The following is a 20,229-nucleotide window of genomic DNA, read 5'->3' as shown; positions in this document are numbered from 1 at the left end:
TAGTGTGTGATTTTCTACAGTTTGCCCGCTGGGTTTTAGAACCTGATAAGGCCTGGCCAAGCAGGATTACCCGTTCTTTCAAAGTTCAGTTTTGTTTTTTGCATCAAATTATTTACAAAGTCCAGAAAGATCCATATGACTGATATTCACCCTGTTTATTTATTTTCATGGGTCCTGTAGTTTGGTTGGTGTGTTGGCTGGATCAACCAAGTAGCAGATGCCAAGATGGCTTTGGAAGTGAAAGAGATTTATAGGGGATAGTCCTTGTGAAAGATGAAAGGGAGAGGAAGTTGGAGGAGGCAAAGGGAACCTTTGGACCATGATACAGAGCTTCACGCCTGTTAAAGAGAGGGAGGAGAAGAGGAATTGGCTAACAAGAACCTCAGGCTGTGGTGCAGGTCCAAGAAGATTGCTCAGAGAAGAGTACAATAGTGCCTAGGTACAACAGTGAACCCTTGTGCTCAACCAATTCTGTGTTTAGTCATTAGAGGATGTCTAAGTAACCTCTACTCATGAATATTGAGTCAGATTCTGAAGACACCAACAGCCCGAGGAAGAATGTCAGCAGTTTCTTTCTTGAAAGGAGATCTCAGTGGGGGCACTGCCCTAGCTGCCATGGCTCAGTGAAGGGAGCAGATGGTCGCGGAAAGCTAAGTGCCTAGCTGTGTATGTGAGAGGCTAGCTCTAGCCAATGGGATTGTGCCATCTGACAGGAACAGGACAGAGATTCATGCATCCATCCATGCAACCAGAGAGCCACACATTTATTGCCTTAGATAGGAGCAGCAATCCCTGGCGCTTCTGTCAGTACAAGAACCTATCCTTGGTGCTGCCTCAGAAACCAAATCAGGATTTTGACTGTTCTGCTGGATCTCTGAGTGACAATCAGCATATATCTCCACATAATCTGCTTCCATCCTTGCTTGTGATCATAAGTCAACCTGTTATACATCTGAGACCAAGTTTTTCCACCACACCCTAAATTCTGCCAGTCTGACACATCTCTTTCTTGAGTCCTATTAGTACTTTGCTCCCCTAGAAGGACTGTAATTCATGTCCCAGCTCTTTAACTCAACGTTCTAGGCATAAAAGGTACATGGCAGGTGATGAAGTTTATTGCAATGTCCTTGGGTTCAGGGTCAATGAGAACAGCTAAGGAGTAGCAGGGGTGGTGAGCTGGCTTGGCTGTGTGCCTTCCAACTCTTAAGCCCCTGAAACTGTTTAGTTTCAAAATGACCCTGGCCCTTGGTAATATTTCAGAGCAGCCTCTCTCCAACTAATATGGCAACCGGCCATGAGAAATCATGGGCATCGTTTTGAGAGCACATTATTTTGGAGGATAAAGATGGTGGAATTGTCTAGGGCTTGGCAGGTAATTAAAAGAGGTTGATTTTTCAAACAAATATTCCTGCCAATTAGAATTTAATCTTCCTCTAAATCAGCAGTCTCTAAGGCCCTTTTATTCCTTTCATCCTATTACCTACTCTATCAAAAAACTTGGGTCTCACCTTAATAGGAACCAATTCCCTTTTTTTCCCCTAGAACAATATTTACATTTTGGCAAACCTTCTCCCATGTGGCTTAAAGAACCACATGTGGTTGTAGGCATTCTCTCAAGTAGTTTAGAGAACATAAAACTTGCAGTAATATTTTGGGGAGTAAATTTTATTGTTATGGCTTTAAAACACAATCAAATAAAAACAAGAATTCCATTAGTAGTTGAATATTGTAATAGAGTTGAGAATAAATTTTACTGCTATAAGAACTATAAAACAGCAATAATAAAAAACACTATTATTGTGAATAAATTGTGTTGAGATGACTAACTAGAAAGCTATAAAACACAATGATAAGGAATAATCTAATCACCAGGAAAGATGTGATAATAATTCACCCTTGTTAGTGAAGAGCTCATGGTTCCAGTTCATTGGCCTTGAGTTCTCCAGGTTACTGCTTGCATTCCATAAGTTTGCAGAAAGATAATCTTTGGACAGTGGGCTGGCAGGAGATCATGTATTATAGTAAAATTGGACATGGGGATTGAGGAATATCCAATTATCAGTGACTGTTAGAAAAATCCTCTGTAGTAATGCCAAATGTCCTCAAAACATATTTAAAAAATTATTTGCAGCTTTTTACTAACAATTTGTATGTATTATTTGACTGTGCATTTTCACATATTACTTATTTTTATTATGTTCTTTTTCTTCAGAATAGCTGCATAGGTTTACATATCTGTTGGGGGAAGGGGGCCTCTTCTAACCTTGCTTTTTACTTAAACTACCCATACACCCCTCTGTTCTGAGTTCCTCTTGGTCTCATTTCATTTAACAGGAGAATGAAAAGAAAACACCCTCAACTCCTATATTCTACTCTCCTTCTATGGAGCCCCCAGCTCCATTAAAACCCTTGCTTCAGAGTTAGAAATACCAATGCAGCTGTCTTGTCCCCAAACTTGGGTAAAGGAAAGAGTGTCATGGGTGTTGCATCTTAACCCTATTCTGAACATTATCATAATTCAAATTCAAGATTTCCGAAGGGGTCAATGGAAGATCACAGAGATGCAGTTCCCTTTAAAGTGTGATTAATTTATGCTGATGAAGTCTTCTCTCCTCACTGCCTCTACTCTCTCACTTCCCTTTCCTTCATTAACCAACTCCAGTCAAGTTTTGGTCCCTGCCACATGCCACGTGCATGCTGACTTCAATTGCTCTTTTCAAGGTCTCCAGGAACCTCTGTACTGTTGCTGGGTGAAACTGCTAGTTATCAGTCATCTGACTCATCTTCACATCATTTGGTTCCTTTGATAAATCTCACTTTCTTAAAATGCTTTTCTCATTTGGCTTCTGGGGACACAACAGTCTCTCATATCTCTACCTGCCTCACTGGCTGTTCTTCCTCAGTTTCCATTGTTTGTTCCATTCCTCTCTTTTACCAAGACCTCTAAATGTTAGAATGACTCAAGAATCAGTCCTTGTTCTTTCCTTCTAGGTGAGCTCACACCCTTGATGAGCGGCCTGTGGCTTCGAACGCCGTCTCTTACATGCCGAAGTCACACAGTTATGCACCTTGCTCTCACTTCCCTCTGAGCGTAGGCCTGCTGTTGTTGCTGCCCACTTGAAAACCCTCTGGGTGCCTAATGAGCATCTCAAACTTATCAGGGCTCAAGAGAATTCTTGACTCCATCCCCTCACAGCTACTCATCCCTTGATTTTCCCCATTTCATAAAACATCACCAAAATTTACTCCATTTCTTGGCCCTCGAATCTAGGAGTTATTCTTGAGTTTCCTAGTTTCATCACACATCATATTCATTTCATAAGTAAATTCATTACATCTGCTTCTGAAATAATATTCTCAATGTGACCAGGGCTCACCATTTCACCATGACTGGCTAGCCTGGATCTCCATCATCTCTCCACTGGAATGTTATCATACCTTCCCAGCTGGTCTTTCTGTTTCCATTCTTGTCTTTTCTCGTCTTTCTCTTGTCTTCTTTCTATGTGGTAGCCAGCATACTCTTTTAAAATATAAAACCAAAACCTTTTCAATGATTCCCTAAAATAAAATCCAAAGTCCATACTATGGCCCATGGCTTCTACAAGATCTGGTCCTTTGTCCCTCTCCCTGGGTTCATCTCTCATCATTCTCTCTTGCTCCCACTTCACTCAAACACTGGTGTTCTTCAAGTTCCTCAGTCACATTAAGCTTATTTCTTCCCTAGGATCCCTACACATGCTTCCCCCTTTACCCAGAATACTTTTTCTACAACCCTCTGCATTAATTACATCATTTAGAGATTAACTCAAAAATTGTCAAATTGTCATAGTCAAGAAAGGTCTCTCTATCTCAAAGTACTCTTGGCCCACAAACACCCCCTATCACCTTAATTTGATCCCTTCTACTTAAAATGATATATATTTTTGTATTTCTGTTTATTGTTCTCTCCATTCTACTGGGAGCTTCATCGCAGCAGAGATTCTGTCTGCCTCATTCTCCTTTGTATGTATTCATCTTCATACTAGCACCTGGTATATAGTGAGTGCCCATTGCATTTTTGTAGGATGAATGAATAATTACAGGGCAAAGCATTTAGACTGGACCATCAAATGCCAAGGACTCTGTTTAAATCCTTGACTTCCCTGCACCAAATTTTGCGTTGGTCAGTTAGACCTTCTAGTAGTAATCTTAAGTCTTTCCTTTTGCTGGCCACTGTTTGAGATTCAGGTATATCCTGGGTTTGTCTGAAAATATGGTGGCTTGCATGATAGAGTCTTTTATATGAGAGGAGTGTGTGGGAAAACCTACTTGAGCAAGAATTTTAAATGCTTTCACTGCACCTATTTGGAGAGACTTGGTTTTGTTTAAGGAGCTGATGATGTGATCTCTCAGAACGAGAGAAGGCATTTGACCCCAAATAAAGCCTTAGATTCCAGAGGGGAATGGAGACCCTGAATAATAACCATGTCCACCATGACCAGAGCAGAAGACACATCACCTGTTGTGCCCAGCGACCTTGTGGAGTGAACAGTGGAAGTGGTCAGCTCCTGAGTACATCAGGTGATGTGGATTCTTAGAAACAGGGAAGAAACTTCTTTCTGGTGGAGCCAAGCACTCGTGTAAATTCAGTTTTATAGGACAAATGACAAGTCAAATGGTAGTATCCTCTACTATTAAAAAAAGCTGTTTGAGGACATGATGGAGTTAATGATGCCACTGGTCACATGTGTTTCTGCTGAGACATCCACTAATTGACCTACCTTATCTTTATTGTGAGAGCCAACCTCTGGATGCATTCTCAGAGACACTTCATCCACTGAGCTGCAGGATGAGCCCAGGACTTCCTAGCTCTGCCTGCAGAAGAATGAGGCCTCTACTTGGGACCCTTTACTTCTTGGGGATGCTGGTCCCTGAGGGGCTGGGATATGATAGGTGAGTGGGAAGTGGGAAGAAGGGCTGAATATTATGGTTTAGATTGTCCAAATGGAAAACTTTTTTCCAAGATAAATGCAGGGGGATTTTGCTCTATTCTTACCCCTACACACCACCATAAGATGAGATTAATGAAGATCACTGAACTTTTATCGTTAAACATGACTCAAATAATCTTTGAATATATGAATAAATATCTAATAAACATTTTCTTCCACACTGTATATGATAAATTCCAATAGAAATGTCATGTTTTGTGATTGAAAAAAAATTATAGTAAAAATTTTATGTCCCTCATTTACATAGTTTATTAGTAAATCACATTATTCTAATTATCAAGAAAAGATGCTTAAAGTATCTAAAAATACATAATAATATCACAAGGAGATCATTACTGTTAATATTTCTAAATAGCTAACTAGCCAGCTAATTATGTAATAGTACTCTTACCCAAATTTTTCAGTTAAATTGTATGATAAAGCTTTTCCTATGACATTTATAATTCATTTACAACACATTGCAACTGCTAATAGCATTCCATCATTGTTACTTTATGGGGCATTTATTTGATTTCTACTTTGTCATTTTCACAAATTATACCATGATAAGCACCCAGCTACAGCAATATTTTTTGCAAAGTTTTGATTATTTTCTTAATATAAGTGATAAAAATTGTAATTACTGGGAAAGGAGCTGAGGAAATTTTAAGAATCTTGCTATACATAGCCAAATTGCCCTCCAGAAAGGGTGCATCTGTCTATACTTCCAACAACAGTGTATAAAAGTATTTTTAAGTGTTTGCCAATTTGGTAAGTGAAAAATACCAACAGAAGACTTACTTTGCATTTTGTTGATTTCTAATAAGGTTAAATATTTTGTCTTGTTTATTGCTCATTTTATTAGTTTATAAATTGCACAGTCATGTTATTTGCTCATTTTTGTGTTCTTTCCTTATTCATGAGTCATTACTTCTGTAAATATATAGAACTTTTTGAACTCTGAATGTGTGTCTCTGTGTGTGTGTAGTGTAGTCACCATATAAAGTATTGTTTCCCTTGTTCATGCATAACTCAGTATTTTGCTCATTTGATACATCTCATCAAGCATGTGCAGTTCCAAAGTGTTTCATTTTTCCTTCATGGTTAAAAGAATCTTGCAATAAACTTGCTCTCACAGAGCAAGATTTTTTGCCGAGACCATCTGTGTGTGACCTCAGCATGTCCCTCAGCTTCACAAACAGTCAGATTTCAGATACATAAAGAGTGTCCAGGATTTTTTGTGATGTCTAAACCTGTTTGAACATTGCCTTCTTATTTTTCCCATTAGTTTACTTGGTTTCATATAAATACTACGTTTATCTTTCCTTCTAAAAGTATTCATTTATAAATTAGAGACAAAGACTCTTACAGTTTTCATAAGATTTTGATTGAAAAAAAATCTTCCTGTTTAAAAATATCAAGAGCCTGAAAACTTACACATTTTTTTGACCTAGTATTTCTGTTTCTGGAAATCTAGACTGAGAAAATAAACAAAAGTATGGAAAGAATCTGTGCACTGAGATGCACCCGCATTTATAATATAAATATTATATTAAACATTCTAATGTTTGGAAACAATCTAAATGTACCATATTAGGTTATGTAAACATTGACATATATATTAATGGATTATTATTCATCCTTTAGAATAATGATTATGATAATTTTTTTGCCAAATGGCAAGGTTATTTATTTATTTTGCATTTTTTAAATTGTTGTTCAGTTGCAGTTGTCCCACATTTTCCCCTGCTGCTGTCCCTTGCCTTGCCCTCCACAGTCAATCCCCACCCCTGTTGTCCACGCCCATGGGTCCTCTATACATGTTCCTTGACTTGCCCCTATGATAAAATTTTAGTAGCATAGGAAAACGCATGTTTTGTGCTAAAAGATAGATGCAGGATACAAAATGCAATGGAATACTGAGAAAAATATATGAAAAACTATGTACCAAAATGGTAACTGTTATCTTTGCTGGCGATTTTTTCCTTTTCCTCAGCTATTCTTCATTTTGCAAAAATTCTGCAATGAAGATGTATTAAGACTTTTATTTAAAATAAGGATCGCCAAGCCCAGGCTAAATCTCAGAAGCGACTGGGCTCAGGCGGTGGGACGCAGAGGAGACAGCTTCCACGGGGCAGCCCCCACTGGAGAGCCCCTTGCAACTACACTTGAAGAAGACATTTCCGATCTGCTAGCCCTGATCCTAACTGGCTGTTTTCATTTTTGTTACTGATATAAAATAATGTCCATTTTTATATGGCTTTTACCAACTCAAAACATAAATTAGCTGCCATTTTTATACCATTTATTCACTGTAAGTGATATAATGATAGTGTAGAAAATCAACAATTAAGAGAGATCACAAATTTTTTCATCTTTCTCTTCAGGTGGACTCTCATACCTATATCGCATACTCCCAATAAAAGTGTAAGTCTGTAGAACCATTTGGGACTTAGCAGGATGAATCAAATGCCTTGAAAATGTTCATTCTCTTTGACCTACTAATTCTTCTTCCGGGAATGTAGCTCAAGGAAATAATCAGAAGTGAACTCAAAGATTTATGCAATAAGTCATTAAGTCCAGAATTACTTAAAATAGCAAAAAAAGGAAAATAGCTTTAATATCAAGCACAGATGATAATATTTAAATAAATGATACTATGTAATTTATACTTACAATTAAATATTCATCAGTCATTAAATATAATGTTTATAAAGAGTTTTTATGGGTTTGAGACAATGTCTCTGATAGAATACGGAATATGAAGGAGCGAAAACAAAATTAAATACAGATATAATCTGTACTGTTCAAAAAAAAATATGCGCAGATACAAGACTGACAGGAAATAGGCCAAAATACCAACAGTGCTTAACTAAAGAAGGTGGAATTACTGAAGATTTTTTGCTCTTTCCTATTTTTCTCCTTTTTTCTCCTCTCTATACTTTCTAAATTTTCTGGTATAAGCAAATGTTATTTCTGTAAGCAGGAAAAAAGCTTGAAAATATTTTGCTTTCATAAAATACTTAATGAAACCATTTCTTACTAAGTACATAAAGCACAAAATTTGCTTCAATATTCATTAGAGTTTTGTTGTTTTGGTTTTTTTTTTGCTTCTGCAAACATCAAAATTTCATCAATCTTTGACCTTCAGTATTTATTAATAATGTACTTTAAAGGATCATTTTCTCTGTTAGACATTTTATGAATTCTTTTTCAAAAAGAATTCCCAAAGTATAAAAATCTTTTCATTTGATGGGTGAGATGAGACTAGTGATAGAAACAAGGAACCACCCTCTCTAAGCGTATGGTTTATACATCACCTGAACTAAGTATTTGGGTGTGTACAGGTTTAGTATTGTGTTTAATTTCATGTAAAAGTGATAAACACTTTTAATATCAGAGATTTGCATTCAAATTCTAGAGAGTTCACTTTTTTTGCATATTACACGGACCCAGTCATTCAACACAGACTTAGGAGACAACAAACTCACACATTTTGCAGACCCCTAACCCTGCTTTTTTGTGTACTCCTTTCCTACCGCTGAGAGGATAACTGTGATAAAGAAAGGCCCAAACATTTGCTGAACACAGGGCTGCTCTGACAGCGACCACCGCTGGTCCCAAGCCTGTTGGGACAGCATTTCCAATGATTTCATATCCTAGCAGGACATGACAGGCAGGGCAATCAGCGTGAGGAATGAGGAAGAAGGGAGGGCGGAAAAGACATCCTTCTCATTGGCTTCCTTCCCTCTCCTCTCTCATTCCAAAAAAGCACTAAAATCATTTTCTAGTGACCTTATAATGTAAATACTCATTTTGCTCTTTGTAATCCAAATAAGAGATACAACATTTTTAAACATGGACTAATAAATGTTTTACGCCTATTTCCTGGGTTATAATAAAAGTGTAATTTAGCCCGTGTAACAAAATCTTCAGAAAAAAGAATAACCTGGGATAATAGTATTTACCTTAAGGAGATAAATGGCTCTTATCTTCCAGGTGTCACGCACACTACTTTCTGCTACTTTTTACATCCACCTTCCATCCCTTGTGACATCCCAGTTTCTTCCCTTTTTGTCTTTCTGCCCTTTGCAGATCCCTAGCACAACAGAGACAAGAGGTTGTGGACAGGACAGTGACTCCAGGGAGGAGCCTGGGGACCTATTCTTATAACAAATACCACCGCATGGAGGAGGTGAGCAAGAATACGTGGTGGGGGTTGGTGGTGGGCACAACTTACTTTAGACTGTGTGGAGGTGGTTCACTGTTAGTATCTCTTGACTAGAAAGGCTCAAAATAGGAGGTGGAGATTTGCCTGGACATTGAGGTCAAGAATTCCCAAACATTACCCTCCCTACCCTTGACCAGCACCATTGGAGCTACAGATGCTGGTGTTCTGAAATAAAAAGAAAGCAAATCAACAGCCAAAAGAAAAAATAAGAAAAGAACACCCTAACCAGTTTTGCTAGTGTGAACATGGACCAGAATTAACCTTTACTCTTGCTTATCAAGTTCTTAGCCAATTTAAGCAGGGCATGGCCAGTGTGTACCTGGGTGTATGATGTGGGGAATTCTGAGTAAATCATAATTAGCTGAAAATGTGATATTTCTTGTAGGATACATGCAAAAGACAACCTCAGCAGCCCTTAAGAGGAAAAAAAAACTTTTTTCAAAGAAATATTTGTATTGCTACTAAGATAAGTTTGGTGATTTTCAGAACTAATTGCAGTAAAAAAAATTAAATTAAGTACTATATATGTAAATAAGTATGTGTGAGTAGGTATATGTGTGACATTATACAAAACTATTTGAAGTAAACATTTTTAAAAATAGAATTGCTGGGTTAAAGGGTATACACATCTAAATTTTTTATATAAATATACAAGTTGTCTTCCAAACAGTCTTCGCCACTTATTCTCAATATATGAAATATATTAATATTTTACAGAATTTTTTTTCAAGTAGTATAAGAAAGATTTTAAAGTATGGGAGGTATCCTATCATATCCTGATGACTGCTTAATGTCTTATGTTTGTGAATTCTCTTACTCTAGTCACTCTTATAGAACCCCGAGTTATTGACTTACAGGCAAAAATGTAAGACCCTTCTTTTCTAGCATGGTGTAAGACTTGTAATTAAATCAACATCTATTCAGGTCTATCCAGTTTAATCAAAATGATTGACTGGAGCTTGATTTAGAAACTTCTGTTGGCATATTCTATGAAGGGCTTACCCAACTCTTCTCTAAAATTGGAACCAGAGACATTTGCAAAAAATATTGTTGAGATTCATAAAGGCTGAAGAAGATTCCATGAGATGAGCCTGACCTTAAATTTCTGGCATGATTGGGTGTCACATGGAAGCTAAGTCTGGTGGCCATTTGAAGGATGTGTTGTTGTACAATGTTTCTGGAGTATCAGTGGAAATTGTTAATTCTTAGTAACTTCTTTGTAAAGATAGACAAGGTGTCCTAAGACTTACAACAGAGTAGATCTTTACAGAAAATAGGAGGGTGGGTAATAATTCATTGGTTTCATGTTCTCGCTTGTTTAGCACACAGCTGTTGTAATGTAGAGCAAGGAGTACAGAGTTCATTATCTTAATGAAAGAAGCAGTTATCTTAATTAGAGGCGAACAAACAATCTTCTGATTGATAACTGCGGTCCTCCCTGGCTATTTCAGATCTATCAGTGGATGAACCAGATAAGTGAGAAGTATGCAGATGTGGTGACACAGCATTTTCTAGGAATGACCTACGAGTCACGGCCCATGTATTATTTGAAGGTGAGTGTTGCCTTTCTAGGGAAGACAAGATTCTCCCACCCAAGATATATACTATTCAGGGACTCTAGCAGAAATATTGACAAGCTTGAAAGAGGCAATGCAAAACACACACAGACACACACATGCATGCACGTGCAACTGACTTTTCCATCCCAAAATGGGCTTTTAAAATTCAAAACTTGTAAAGGTTTACACGTTAATCACCTGGATGAAATCAAGTTCTAGAGTAAAGAGAATTTGTAATAGTTGGGTGGGACCATGGGGGTAGAACTTCAAAACAGAAAGGTCCAGAAATAGAAGAGTTTATACCTTTGTTGTCTCCACGCTGGCCTCCTCTATCCCCGCTGAGACGGAAGAACTTAGAATCGCGAATGATGGAGCTGGACAGGACCTTAAACATTCTGATTAAGTGGCTGGCTGTGTGAGGCCCGGGTGCCTCCATTGCTCACACAGAGATGAGAGAGGACAGACTATGTCAGGGAAAAATCTCCCACTCATGCGTCAACCAGAGCCCATTCATTTTTTTAGTTCTTTCATTGTATGGTTAAGGAAACTAAGATCCAGAGAAGGGAAGTAACTTGTACAAGGTCATACAGCCAGATAATAGCATAGCCATGGAGATAATCCAATCTCTGGCTTTCCTACAATGGCTATTGGTAGGGGGAAGGGGAGTCAGCCTGTGGTCCTAAGCACACAGCCAAGATCACTCACAGGAGAGCAAGAGTAGCCAAGGAAGGGTCATATCAACATGTATCTCTGCCAGCATCCTTGCCTCATGCTTGAAACCACCCGGTGGAGTAAGGAACAGACCTCGAGGGGAATAAAAAACTTGATAACTCTGTACAGTGGCTCACAGTAATAAGTGCTTGTTTGGTAACGGAGCATGGATGGTCCCTCCAGATCAGCCAACCATCCCACAACACCAAGAAGATCATTTGGATGGACTGTGGAATTCACGCCAGGGAATGGATTGCCCCTGCTTTTTGCCAGTGGTTTGTGAAAGAGGTAAGTGTCTTTAGCTTCCTCGTAATGGTTAACCACAAAACACCTGTCATGTCTTGGCTGCGTAGAAAGGCTGCTTCAGTCACATGTTGGCATGGCAACTCTCTACTGAGCTACTCCTTCTCCCCAAGGGAATTAGAATTAGTAAGTATCTTCACCGAATAGTGAGGTATTCCGATCTCTTTCCATTGCTTTCAAAATTATTTTTAGGGGAAAACAAACATATCTCAATGTAAAAGAAAACTATATCTTGGAGGTCAAAGATGAGTAAATCCTGGTTCTGCCTCTTTCAAATAGTCTTGAGCAAATTTTCTAACACTAGAAGCCCTAGTTTTTCACCTGCAAAAACAGTAGAAAACAACTACTTCAGAAGTCTGTTGTGTGGATTAAGAGATTACCATATGGAAAATACATAGCACAGTGAATTTTTGCAAATTACCTATCCCTTTCCCTTGAGGGAAAAAAAGAACCTTTAAAAATAATGTTTTTGTATGTCAATCTTTTCAGAAACCCAAACATAAAGAATTTAACCCACAAAGAGTAGTTCTCAAGTGGTTCCTAGAAGCATCAACATAACTGGGATCTTGTTAGAAATGCCTGTCGACAGGCTCCACCTCACCACCTGAGACCTAGTGAATTTTGTCAGGGGGAGTCTCTAGGGGAGTGGAGCCAGGCAATCCGTATTGTAAGAAGTCCTCTGGGAGATTTTGATGCATCCTGAAGTTTGAGAACCACCACCCTAACCAAGGGGCACCTGGGGAGGGTTGGAGTGTGGAGGGCGAAGGTTGTGGTCATCTCTTACAATGAAATTGAAATCATTAAAAAATGAAGGAGAAGAAAGACCTCTTCCCAAGATGATTCCAAATGTTTCTCTCTTAAATTTCCAGATTTTACAAAACTATCAAGACAACTCAAGGATAAGAAGATTCCTTAAGAACCTGGACTTCTATGTACTTCCAGTTCTTAACATAGATGGCTATATCTATACTTGGACCACTGTGAGTACACTGATTTAGTTCTGGGACGACTTTGTAAACTCGATCTTGACTCGGGTTCATTTTTTCTGACCTCAGTCATTGCGGCTATAACATGTTTTGTGACCAGGTAAAGAAAGAAATCTTGTTTGGGATAAAACTCAACCAAATATATTTAAGCCAACAATCAAAGTTCAGTACTGAAGGGGCCTTTTTGAAGCTGAAGTCCAGCACATTTTTGCTTTATTTTGCTTTTGACATATTCCCAGATTTCCAACCAGACTTAAGTTTTCTCCAACTCTGTCTCCCTAAAGTTTGTGGGTTGCATGCCACCTGCTCAGGCTTATATGGGTATAAAATTCCTACATCACCCTGTGTCCACCTCCAGAAACACAAGGGACCCAAAAGATGGATACATGTACACCCAGCCTTCGTTTTTCACTGTGATCATTCACCCAGGGGCAAACATCTCCTAAAGCTTTTCACTTAGTAGACAATTTCCTCTTCTAAATGTTTCTAAAGCATATTACCCTGCAAATAAGAGCCTATGTTTCTAGAGAGTATTGATTCCTCCCCCTCCCCCAGCACTCCCTCTGACCCAAGGCCCTTCATGGGACCCCTATCTCCACACCAGCCTTTCACCCAGTATGTGAATGAAGTCCCTCCCTCTGGGCTTGTCTGGTGGAACTTGTCTTTATCCTCCTCTCCATGCATCAGTCTTCTGCTTCCAGAGCTGTGCAGAGGCTGTCCCTTATACGTCTGGAACAGCCTTGTTCCATCTGCCAAGTTATTTCCCTTTCATCCTGTATCACTTGGACCTAAAAAATGATTCTCTGAAGCTTTCCCTGATCACATACACCAGGCAGTGCCAATCTTTTCATGAGAAAAAATGCCAAGCTACTCCCTCCAATATGAAGGTTTACAATGTCCTTGTTATTGGGGGTTGGTAGCCTGTCTGGAAGACTAAAAAGTACATGCACAGCCTTCATCGTGTTAAAGGCAAGTTCTTCCAGACAATCCTAGGAACAATTTCTTATGTTTGAGAATCACCCATCACTCCTAACACTGTGATTTATGAAACCTTAGAATGGCAACATCCCTATGTTCCTCTGTACAGGATCGGCTTTGGAGGAAATCTCGTTCATCCCATAATAATGGCATGTGTTTTGGGACAGATCTCAATCGAAATTTCAATGCATCCTGGTGTAGTAAGTACAAGTTTGGTAGATAAATTGATGAAAAAACAAACAAACAAACAAACATGGAGCAGAGAAGCCAGAAAAGAGGTGAATTACTAGAGATAGAACTTTTGAAAATAAACCTCTAATTTTGTACAGCTGGCTGGGGTTCCTGTCATGTTTGTTCCTTCAAAAGGGATGACATTAAAAAGCAGCAACGCTCAAGTGCAGGACTCTCTTCAAGTGAGGGTGGCTATACTAAGGCAGAGAAGACCGAAACCAGTGTGAATGTGTTTGAAATCCATTGCCTTGTTTGGAAATATATGAATTATCATGAAGAGAAGAAAAAACAGGGAATTATCTTTGCAGACTATTTTATAGCAGGAGAGCAGAGGTAAACAATTTCTTCTCCTCAGGGCATTTCCATGTTTCTGAATCTCAACATGCCCAGGGAAGTGGAGGTAAATAAAGAAGTAAGTAGGAATGGTTAAGAACAGTCTGGTTAAAAACCAGATGGCAAGGGTTAAAATTCAGACTTAGGGGCCGTGTGGTCTTGGAAAAATTGCTTCATTTCCCTGTTTGAGTTTTCTCTCATTTATAATGTGGGCCCACAGTGATACCATCTTATCAGTAGGTTGTTGAGGGGATTCATTGAGGTGCCACTTAGGAGGGGCTGACCACAGTGCCCAGATTGTAACAAGGTGCTCAACTGATGGGCCTTATCATTGTTGGTGAGGAGAACAGACAACTTAAGTACTTGCAAAGTAGCTCCAATGAGATTCAAACCAGTAAGACAGTGAGAGAGACACTGAGGCCAACAAGACTATGTCAGAGTCTGACCTTAGGCGCCTGAGAGCTGGTTCCCAACCATTTGTTTCACGGCCCACCACAAGTTCAAGTTGAAGATGACTGAAAATGTCATTCCCTTTTATACCTGCCTTCCTGAGCCATGTAAGCATTGGAGTTCATTCCTAAACCTGAATGTCAGCCCTCCTGTCTTTCTGAATTCCTTCTTGAATGACGATCCAAGTTGACTCCTGTATCCAGAACTAACTTAGACAAGCGAGGTCAAGCCCCAACCCCACCCCCGGTGGCCCTGAGTGAGGATGACTCCTTACCCTCTGTCAGTTCTGAACTGAGATCACAGTGCCTTCTCTGCGGTTTCCTGTATGTCCCAGGTATTGGCGCATCCAAAGACTGCCGTGATGAAACATTCTGTGGGACGGGCCCAGTGTCTGAACCTGAGACGAAAGCTGTTTCCAGCCTTATAGAGAGCAAGAAAGAAGACATTCTGTGCTTCCTGACTATGCACTCCTATGGGCAGCTCATTCTTACACCCTATGGCTACACCAAAAATAAATCGAGTAACCATAAAGAGCTGGTAAGACCCAAGCAGAGAAGGCTTTAGAAAAGCCTCAGTAGGACCCCAGCTTTCCTTTCCCCAACTTCCATTTCCTAGATTTTTGGCTCCAGCCTTGCTTTTGTTCTCTCTGTTCTTCTTTTGTATTTCTCTTGCTTTTTACACCTTGCCAGCCACCTGCTGGGAAGGTTGCAGGTTAAATGCTGCTTTACCTACATTAATTAACTACCTGTTACATAAAATGTCAAGTTGGGAGACATCGTAGGTATTCATCTATAATATAAATGAGATGATTATGTTAATAATCTGCAGGAACGTGCTCTCATTTCTGTAAATTCTCTTGAAGCTCCGTTCAGCAATTATAGCTTTTGAACCGTGCTTTAAAGACCTTGCCAGCTGTTAGTGGAATACGGCATATCTAAAATAACATGGCTAAATAATATCTGCTCTCTTCTCTGCTAAACACAATGCTTTATTTTATTCTAAATGCTGCCTCTAGTATTTGCTAAGAGTATTTGTAAGGGGAAATGCCAGTGAAATCCAAACCTGGGGCAGGGAAAGTGACCTTTGTCTCATCCAGGTCCTTCTCTGAAGCTGTGTTTACTTTGACCATCATGGGCAGAATTGCTGGAAAGGACTAGGCTGTCTGCCTTGTGTGAACTGGCACACGCAGCAGACACAAATCAAAGCAAGAATACATTTAGGAGTGTAATTCGTATTTTTTTAAAAATATATTTTTTCTATTTTTAATTATAATGAAGTACATATAACATAAAATTACCATCTTAACCATTTTTAAGCAGACAGTTAAAGTATATTCACATTATGATGCAACCAATCTCTGACCTTTTATCTTGCTTAATGGAGACTCTATACCCAATGAATAACAATCTCTGTCCCCCTTACCCAAGATATCACCATTCTACTTTCTTTTTCTATGAGTTTAACTACTCTATAGATACCTCATGTAAGTGGAATCATATAGTTTCTGTCTTTTTGTGACCAGTTTATCTCATTTAGCATAATGTTCTCAAGGTTCATTCATGTTGTATCATATGTCAGAATTTCCTTCCTTTTTACAGATAAATAATATTACATTGTGGGTATAGAGCACATTTCCTGTGTCTGTGTATCTATCAATGGGCATTTGATTTGTTTCCACCTTTTGGCTATTTCAAAAAATGCTGCCATGAAGAGAGGTGTACAATATCTCCCGAGATCTCACTTTCAATTCTTTTGAGTATATAAGCAGAAGTGGATGCATAATATGGCTATTCTATTTTTAATTTTTTGAGGAACCACCAAACTGTTTTTGATAGCAGTTACACTATTTTTTAATTTCCACCAATAATGCACAAGGGTTCTGATTTTTCCACATTCTGATCACAGTTTGTTATTTTATGCTTATCTTTTTTTTATTTTAAAAAACAAACTCTTCATTATCAATAACTGCTGGGATGGATGGGGACTAAGCTTACTCTGTTCTTAAGATCGCAGAGGCCTGGGGACCCATCGGTGCTCTTGCACATCCCATCCCTCTTCCACTAGAGCAAGACCCATAAAACATGTCTGGGCACAAAATGAAAAAGCACCACAGCATTTTGCTGAAGGGAGCCTTTCCCCCGAGTAGTCAGAAATATGTAGTGGTACCTCCACTATCTCGTTTGCAATGTTTTTTGGACATTTGTACTATGTGATCATTTTTCGGGATATGTGAAATAACTAACATTTGCCTTGGACTTTACAATTTACAAAGGGACTTTACAGTCATTATCTCATCTGACCCTCATGACAATATAACAGGCTCCCTTTGGAGATGTGGAAATTCAGATCTTGAGTTTACTACGTTTCCAGAGCTCCTATAGACAGTGAATGGTGGAGCTGGGGCTGGAACTGATGTCTTCAGACTCTAGACGTTACATTCATCTGACCACCTCACACTGGCTCAGGGACTGTACACACCTTCTGGGAACTACTGTCAGTTTAAATGCTCATTCCACTGTGTCCTATTTTCCCCTCATTTCTTAGCCCTAGAAGTTCCATTTCTTCATTTAAAAAGTCTGCAGAAACAGAGATTTCAGTTGACAAGCCCAGAACCCTCCTTATTCTTCAGTGTGTAATATTTGTCATGGATGTCTACTTTCTACTTAATGGAATCTATGACAAACACAAATGTACCACCAAAGACAGGCCATTATAGATCTTTGATTGGACAGCCTTTCCACTAGCAGAAAAAAGAGGCCCACATATTCCAGTATTTTTCTAGGGAATTTTATTCCATTCTTGGTTCAGCAAAACAGATAGTATGTGACCATTTTGCAAGGTCAAAAGGTTAGAGAGTCCTGTGCTGCTGATTGGCTGTCTGGGTAAGTCCTCTGGTCACAGGCTAGCGGGGGCAAGAAGGCAGGAGGGACCTGAGGCCCCGACCTCACCATTACCGGAAGGTAACTAAGGTGGGAATGACAGACAATCTTTTAGTATTATATGCAGAAATTGGCAAACCAAATTGAGAAAGATTCTTTAATTTGGTATCTCTTACAGTCTCAGGTGCTGAAGAGTTAGCATAAACATTTATCTCAAGAAATTTCAACAAAAAGACAGTGTAAAAATGATCCCGCCTTGTCTCAACCTAACTGAAGCTAGCTAGCAATGGTTTCAGGTTCTTATGGGTGAGATTTGACTGAGTGCACAAAGACACAGTCTATCCAACTCTTCAAGGAGGTTTCCATTTCTAGTATTATTTACAAATACTGAGTCTGGTAATTAATCTCAATATATTTACAAAACCCAAAATGTGTAGAAATCATGATAAATATTATGCTGCGTGATAGACAACTTGGCATTCACTATGTAGGGGAAACATAACTATATATAGTCTCGTTCTAAACTGCTCTGAAATTGGAATAGCTATGAGAATTCTAATGTTTTAGGGGCTGAGATTCTTTCTATTTGAATTCTTCCTATACCAATCCTATATCCAACCCCAAGCTCCATCCTCCCACACATGTGCCAGGGCTATAATCACTCACCTTAGAAGATGACAATAGTCCATTTCAGAGGTAATGAGACTGAAATAGGGAGATGGCCCTGGAACTAAAACTTGATAACTATTTGAAAGAAGAGTCAATGTGTTTGGAGGAACATGATAAGCCAGAAATATGAAAATCCCCCACTTACTAGGTTTGAATGTATTGAGTCTAAAGAACCAGCAGGCTCCCTAGGTATAGATGTCCAACAGGAAGCGAGAAAGCTTGTCTGGAACTTTTAAGATGGATTTGGACAAAATACCAAACCCTCTGGATTGCTGGTTTTATTTTTAACACCAGATATCTGTCTCTGCATTTCCCACCTCCAGATCCAAGTTGGACAGAAGGCAGCAAATGCACTGAAAGCAAAGCATGGAACCAATTATAGAGTTGGAGCGAGTGCAGATATTTTATGTAAGTATCTTTTTTTCACCTCTTCAATAGTATCCAAGGCACCAAAGAAGTCAATGAACTTTGGGGAGTGGGGTAAGCAGGCAGAGGGAGAAAAGAGTTCCTGGGATCAACAGGAAGTTTTACAAATCAAAATTACCATAGATAAAAGAGAGTCTGTATAAATCCAGAATTATGCTCTCTAGGGATAAGGTGTGAGCTCAAAGAAAAAATTAATCCACTGGCTAAGACCAGAACTCCCTCTGGCTTCAGTTAAAAAGAGCTGGCAGGGAGAAGGCATAGGGGTTAACGGGAAGGACGTTCTCCAGTAAGCTTTGGTCTGTTGATTCAGTTCCCAGAGAACCCATCAGGCTAAGCAAGCAGAGCAGGTGGAGCCTGGAGAAAAGATCTAAAAAAGAAAAAGAAAAGAAATAATTTAGTTGAAAGGAGTGCACACTGCTTTTCCTCATCACCTATCACCACTTCTACCCACCAGAGGACCACCTAGATAATATTTGCATATTATTTTTCCTCATGGTCATTTTGTTTCTGTTCCTTTGTATGTCAGTTTACTTTGTCTTAAAATATTAGGTTGTCCAGTCTTTGATTCAGCTGAGAAACTTTAACCAAACCTCTGCTATGGTCCAGCATAATCCTAGGTGCTGTGAGCGGTGATGGAGGGAATCAGAGAGGCCAAACGAGGGGTCATTCCTGCCCTACAAGGGCTTAATATCAAGGAGAGGGAGAAAGCAGCTAGCCACAAGACCCTAACATGAGGGAGCTGTTTATTTTTCTGGACTGAACCCTTAACCCAAAATGGCTTACAGAAATTTGTGCTTTCACTATAAAATTTCTAACTCTGCCTTTATGGTTTCCTTTGTAGATGCCCTATCAGGGTCTTCAAGAGACTGGGCTCGGGACATTGGGATCCCCTTCTCATACACATTTGAGCTGAGGGACAATGGTACACATCAATTTGTTCTGCCAGAAGCTCAGATTCAGGCCACCTGTGAGGAGACCATGGAGGCTGTGCTTTCCATCCTGGATGATGTGTATGCCAAATACTGGCACTCGAACAGCGCTGGGAAGGTGACATCTACCACTGTGGCTCTGAGCCTGCTAGTGCCCTTCCTGTCCCTTTTCTGAGTCTGTCCCACCCAGGCTGGCTCAGCCCCGATGGCATGACATGGTTGCAAAGGTGTTTGTCTTCTTTTTATTTCTTTGCGTGGTCATAGAGGAAGAAAATAATGTATCTAAAAATACTTTATATTTCAACAAAGATAAACCATGTTTGAATTGTAATGTTTGTTTTGCTGAAAACTAATTTTGTATTACTTTTGAAGAGTATAACATTAGTTATTGCTACCATAATGCTGCAAGCCAAACCACTCTAAAGTTCAATGGCTCATGAATCTATCTGTCAGTTAGGACCAGTTTGGCTGATCTTGGCTGTGCTCACATATGCACCTGGGGTTAGTTTTAGGGAAGTTGTCCTGGGGTTTAGAGATTTTTTTTTTCTCCTATCTAAAATCTTTGAGAGAGAAA

The 20,229-nt window shown here is 39.3% G+C and overlaps 1 protein-coding gene across 1 annotated transcript; it reads left to right on the top strand.

The window, feature by feature from the left end:
* Positions 1-4,864: 4,864 nt before the first annotated feature.
* Positions 4,865-19,830, top strand: CPO (carboxypeptidase O). The gene is made up of 9 exons (XM_054586199.1): positions 4,865-4,932; positions 9,066-9,165; positions 10,653-10,754; positions 11,655-11,759; positions 12,644-12,754; positions 13,848-13,938; positions 15,087-15,289; positions 18,624-18,708; positions 19,568-19,830. The coding sequence occupies exons 1-9, from the start codon at positions 4,865-4,867 to the stop codon at positions 19,828-19,830; spliced, it is 1,128 nt and encodes a 375-aa protein (XP_054442174.1).
* The last annotated feature ends 399 nt before the right edge of the window (positions 19,831-20,229 follow it).

This window comes from Pteronotus mesoamericanus, unplaced genomic scaffold, assembly GCF_021234165.1.
Source record: "Pteronotus mesoamericanus isolate MK-2021 breed Mesoamerican mustached bat unplaced genomic scaffold, CSHL_Meso_final contig_90, whole genome shotgun sequence".
NCBI classification, from domain to species: domain Eukaryota; kingdom Metazoa; phylum Chordata; class Mammalia; order Chiroptera; family Mormoopidae; genus Pteronotus; species Pteronotus mesoamericanus.
The sequence above is the reverse complement of the archived record's forward strand: the minus strand, read 5'-3'. Positions and strand labels throughout refer to the sequence as shown.